Genomic DNA, 6,082 nt, shown 5'->3' with positions numbered 1-6,082 from the left:
TTACTAATACACTCAACCTCAATAACTGTTCTAGCCACCTCGTGCAGAAAAGGTTTACTATAAACATCACCTCCACAGACCTGATCAGGATATATGACAGACAGACTACCATCTTGTCCCTTATGTCCCTGTCCAGCACCAGACGGAACTGATAACCAGCCTTTCCCCAAATCGCCTTTTCCAAGTTCCATAAACGGCAAGGTTGACTTTAGCCATGGGCGTTCGCCTTCTCCGTCCTTGTCTCCTCCGCCTTCATCCCTTACTGTCCCTCGGCCTTCATCGCACCATTGACGAGGATACTTCACACCACGGGAACACTTCCCGCCGCTCCTTTCAGAAAAGGCGGTCTCTTCGACGTACGTTTCTGAGGAAGAAACGCTGTCGGATGAGAGAGCCCAAGAAAGATTTTCTTTACATCCCCATCCAAGGCAATCGATTGGTTCCCCCTCAACTAGAACGCTACACCTATGGCCATTGATATAGATTCTTCTCGCCCATCTGACGGAACCAATGTTCTGAACTCTAATTTTCACCCTGGCAAATTCCAACACCTTCCAAGAGAGGGTAGCTTCGTCTATAGCCACCACCTCTGCCTCCCTTGCCAATTCTTCGAACAGTTTCGTGAAGCACTCCTTGTTCCATACAGGTAGAGGCACCCCAAAACACCTCACCCAAACACATCTATGGCTTGCGCCACTGTTGAACGACCACGGACTGACACTATAGAATACACTATCAAACCACCCTTTGTTTTGCTTCATGAGGTTCGCCAGATCCTCCCCATCTCTCGGGGTCAGCAAAACCAGGTTGTCGCCCATGAACCTGGCCGTGACCATTGACATACCTCCTTTGATGATTTCCTCCTTCAGCTTTTCGAAATCCATACCTGCATTGAGTTTCCCTACGAAGCTGTTTATCATCCACTGTGGCACATTTTGTGTTGTATTGATAGCTAGGCCCTTCCATTCTTCCTGAGCTGTACCTAGAACGACTTCAGCGAAGGACCTGTTCCTATTCTTCTCCACCCAGATCCCCTCCCTTCTTTGTGTGCCTTTAGCTACATCAGCCACTAGAGGTTGAGTTTTTACTTCCTTTTGACTCTCCCTGTGCCGCGACCTAGGGGTTCGCCGCTCCCCCCGATTTGTTTCAGCCTGGAACCTCTAATACTTCGAGATATTCACGTGCAGCTTCCGGTTGCCAATAAAAATATGATCCAGTTCACCTTCCAGCCTCCTCACGTTTTTTACGTCCAGAAATCTCACAAAACAAAACCTCCTCCCCCACTTATTAAGCCTCCGAGATATGAAAATCTCCTTCACCCTTGTCCATTTCTGGAAGATCTTAACCATGTCTGACTCTCCGTAACCATGGGGAAAGTTTGAGAAAAAGAAAGTGAAGAAATCGTTGTCATTCCTTCTTGCATTATTCCTTCCGTACCCCTGACCTCCGTTCCTACCATGCCTTAGCCCGTCGTTCCAGCCATCGCGTCTTCCAGCCCTCGCGTACCCCTTACCTCCGTTCCTACCATGCCCTAGCCCGTCGTTCCAGCCATCGCGTCTTCCAGCCGTTGACATCACAATCCCTGGCATGAGCTCTCACTCTTCACTAACGTTTAACTCATTCTAAACACTTTTGATCTACATACGAACCTTGATTTCATAATCATAATAAGTCTTTTTCGTACATATATCCATAAATATTCAAAATTATATATAGATCATATGGTTCAAATATAACATATTGTCTTAAAAGAGAGCGAATTCTTTGGACAAAATATAATTTTTTCAATAAGAAATTAGTTCCTCATTCCCAAATTAAAATTTTGAGGAGCAAATCCTAATATGTTGGGCAAATTATGAAAAAAAAAAACACTACAAAAATAGTTGATTTCACAATATCTCAAAAAAAACATAATAGCTATAAATGTAACATTTTTAAAATGTTTAACCAATAAGAACATTTAACCATAAATATATGATCACAGATATTAATTTCAAACTTAAAGGTCGCACACTCTCCAACTTAACCGAATACACAATTAAATATAAACAAAATAATCAAACACATCATAATTATAGGTTGTTAGAGTTCTCAGTCTCTCGATCTTATTTAACTATATATCATCTGAAAAATGACTTAAGACAATTATAGATATTAGAAAAAGAGTAAAAAGACAATTATAGATATTAGAAAAAGAGTAAAGTAAAGAGAGAAAAAAAATTAAAGAAAAAAAACAAAGAAAATTAGAGAAAAAAAAAGATATATAAGACCTATTCCTCTTGGCCTTCCACGTGCATATTTACTCGCCGTTATCTCTTGTTCCTAAATGTAACATAGAAAGTGGATTAATAAATTAGGGTTATTTAATGTGGAATGTGTAAATATTAACTACTATTTATTAGCTTCACTATCTTGAATTTATGGAGCAAAAGAAACGTAGATGAGCATGACGCTACACATTAACGCCCAATAGTGCATTTAATGGGAATGGAAAATGTACTATAACTGACGTAAGCAAATTAATGCAATTGCTATATTTCAGATATTCATTTGCCCTCATTAATTTTAGTCTTTTCTCCATTTTGGATGAAATGATCATCTTAATACTATCACAGTTTTATTATCTAGTTTTAGATGAAAGGAACCACCATAATGTCTCTCAACACATTTTCCAGTTACAATAACTTTTAGTATCTTAGTTTGCCCTTCCAATGTTTAAAGTTAATTGAGTACCTGAAATAAAAATATTTACTAATTTTTTTTATTAGATTTTGAATTTCAAAATACAAAGAAAGAAAGTTACCAACAGATAAAAGGAAGTAGTATATATATGATATGTTTGTATAGGTTTTGCCTAACAAAAAGAGATATTAGAAGAAAAAAATATTGGGGTTGGATTGAGGTTATTGTGTGAGAGAGGAATAGAAAAAATGTGTATTTAGTTTCTGTGCTTTTTAATATGGATGAAATTAATTTTTAAATGTTAAAATTATGTAAATTTAGTCTCTTCAAACTTTAAAAACGTAATAAATTCTTTTAAAAAATTAAATCCATATATGGAATTAATAAAAGATATATTTAGAAAAAAATTTAAAAAATTATTATAATTCTTTACATAAAATAATCAAGATTATTTTTTTCAACAATTGGCAGATAACTTTTTTTCTTGCAGGATATATATCTCCTTTTTGTGAAACGTATATCCTTATTTCTTCTTGATATTCAATTTACTTTTATGCTTTCAATTCATTGAACACACAGGGAACAAAAAGAATAATAAGAATTTATCTTAATATAATCGTTCTATAAGTGTGCTTCAATAAAATAGCCATCATTCTCTAAGGCCAAATTAGTGAAAAGAAAAATAAGAAGAAACCCTTCATTTTCAGTATCTAATTTTTTCAATCTCATGAACTGTCATGAAATCAATGGAGAGTGAAGACTATGCAATGGAAATAGTTACATAATTTAGCACATAATACAAACATAGTTTCCCATGCAACATATAAAAAACTCTGTTCTCGTTACTTGAGAAGAAAATGAACCATGCTGCTGTGAAAGCCTAGTAGCCCTTGAGAGAAAATGGTCTTGCTTAATTTGAAATCCTAAAAGAACCTACCTAAATTCTACTATTATATATATATAACATCTTACATAAATTTTGGATGATGAAGGACAGTCTTGTATGTACATAGATATGATTATAATACACTAGGTTAGTTCTTATCAATCTCCCATTAGTCATCCTAGCAGTTAAGCCACCACTACGTAGATGTAGGTAGGTTAAATACCACCTTGTTTTTAACACATAGTTAGACAAACTATAAAGAAACCTGGACCATATATTCAAAGGGGTAATTAAAAGATACAACTTGGCCATGCTTTCCACATATATCTGAGAATTTTCAACCAAACACTTATTTGTACGTTCTTAATTAATTAGCATGAGAGAGGCTCCACCTTCTTCCTCTTCAGGAATTTGGAAGGGTTCTGATCTGGTGGGTGCATGAATTTGCAGTTTGGACAAGTAGGGGACGACTTGCACAGCATTACCAACATGTGACACCTCATACAAACCGTTGCAATCATCTCCTTGTGATCTACCTCTGATGATAGCCACGATGGAGGTCCACTTAGAGCACATGAATCATCCATTTTACACTTGCTTGATTCATTCAACAGATCATGCTCACCAAAAGTGCTCCTGGTGGAACCATAGTTCTTCTCATTTATATCATAGCTTTCTTCTTTTTTCTTCAGTGACAGCTCCAGGTCTAGGCTCATTTGACCAAGTAATGGTGTTTTAGGATCAGAGTTTCTCTCCGAATCTGGTGTTTTCATCATACTCATCCCTGCGTTGCTCAAGTGTATGTGCCCTGACTGCATGAAAATAGTCAAACTCCAGATTAACTCATTGCAACCAAAATGAGTAGACAAAGCAAGATAGCTTTGTATTAACATTAATTTATATGAATGAAAGATAATGATCATACATATCCTTTAACATATACTTAAGAGCTCGATCCACATGTTTGTGTATAGATTCATCAGTAGAAATTAATCTTCAGAAGAAATACCCCAGTAGAAAAAGTTTGACATATAATATGAATATTATATATATATATATATAGTATACCTGAATAGTGAGGTATTGTCGCAATTTATGAGAAGGTAATGGTGTGTCGAGGTGAAGCTCTATACCGAAGATGGAATTTCGTTTCTCTGCATGAGTTGGATGAATCTTGAAGAATTCTTCAGTGAGTGTCTCCTCTTGCCACTTTCTCTTCCTTGGTGGAGGTTGAAATTCTGCAGGAACTTCTGTTATGGGGGTCTCGGAGAGTACTTTGTGAAAGGAGACCATAGTAGCCAGAAGAATGAAGAGTGAGCGCAATGTGCAATGTGCAATGGGTTGAGGTGGTTATATAGTAGGTGGCAGAACTTAAAGGTAGAAGTGTCAAAATTGGTGGTCTTTACCTATGTACGTGTGAACTGTGACATGCTTTCCAACTTGGCTAACCTTTCATAGTACACATTTTCACAACTTAAGTAACAAGTTATTTATTATAGATCAAAACGCTACGAGTTCGGTTTTACCACCATACCTCATTCTTGCGTAGCAAAAAAATGGGTTCATGCATTTTCCTGCTTCCAAACTACTCTTGTGAAGACTTGGGCTGAAGATCATATGTAATAAATGAATCTTCATTTCACCTTTACACGTAATTCCACGCCCACTATTTCAAACTTCATTTTATTAGATTGTCACATATTTCAAGCTTTAACCAAAATGCTTACTATGTCAAAGCCAAAATATCCCTCAATCCATTAAAGATACACTTTAATACTCCTCTTACGTCTATTAAAAATAATTTAACTATTCATTTAATATTTTTAATTTCATGCAATAAAGAAGTATATTTTATAAATTATACCGTGACTCATATATTTAATGGAGATCATTTCTAGGATTAAATAGAGTTTTAAAGTTAAAGTTTGTTTATATTTAAGTTCATTAAATATGATTTTATATATATGTATGGAAGTTCAGACAAAAATATATATTATCAATATCTATCAGTTTTTTTTTTTCTTTTTTTCTCTCTCGTCATATTATTATCTAAATTGTTTTCTTCCCAAGTATTATTTAGCATTTCAGATTTATTTTATCTGATGAATTATAGAGTGGTGATAAACATCGACCTGTGTGAGTTTTATTTATTATTTCTTAAAACTTTTTTTGTTTGTGTTCCTTTTGTTATTACGATGGTTAATTAGTAGGATTTTTAATAATGAAAAAGTAAAATTGATTGTTTAATTAAGTACTGAAATTGTTAGTGAAATAGTAGTAAATGGGTTTTAGAACAGTAGCTATATGAGTATAAAATAAAAGTAGAAGAGTAGTGAATTATAATGTGATCGTAAATTGAATTGAATTAAATGAAATTTGGTCTTGAATGACATGACTGGCTATAAATTAATTTGGTACTTATGATTATGAAAGTCGGTGGGAAAGGAGAAGGAGGATATGCATAGCACGGGTCATTAATGTTGGGAGTCTATACAGTTGAAGGGAAGGTCTCCA

At 35.2% G+C, this 6,082-nt stretch overlaps 1 protein-coding gene across 1 annotated transcript; it reads right to left on the bottom strand.

Moving 5' to 3' along the window:
- Positions 1 to 3,824: 3,824 nt before the first annotated feature.
- Positions 3,825 to 5,131, bottom strand: LOC137826342 (uncharacterized). Its single transcript, XM_068632275.1, has 2 exons — positions 4,637 to 5,131; positions 3,825 to 4,380 (listed from the first exon to the last, which is right to left on the bottom strand). The coding sequence occupies exons 1-2, from the start codon at positions 4,859 to 4,861 to the stop codon at positions 3,940 to 3,942; spliced, it is 666 nt and encodes a 221-aa protein (XP_068488376.1). The 5' UTR covers positions 4,862 to 5,131; the 3' UTR covers positions 3,825 to 3,939.
- Between the last annotated feature and the right edge of the window lie 951 nt (positions 5,132 to 6,082).

Source organism: Phaseolus vulgaris, chromosome 8 (genome assembly GCF_000499845.2).
Source record: "Phaseolus vulgaris cultivar G19833 chromosome 8, P. vulgaris v2.0, whole genome shotgun sequence".
NCBI classification, from domain to species: domain Eukaryota; kingdom Viridiplantae; phylum Streptophyta; class Magnoliopsida; order Fabales; family Fabaceae; genus Phaseolus; species Phaseolus vulgaris.
This window is presented reverse-complemented; position numbering and strand designations above follow the sequence as displayed.

Bases quoted from the DNA above. Each gene is read 5' to 3' on its own strand.
- LOC137826342 (XM_068632275.1), bottom strand. From the start codon at position 4,861: ATGGTCTCCTTTCACAAAGTACTCTCCGAGACCCCCATAACAGAAGTT. The intron at 4,381-4,636 runs GTATACTATATA...ATTTTCATGCAG, and splicing joins GACAATACCTCACTATTCAG to TCAGGGCACATACACTTGAG.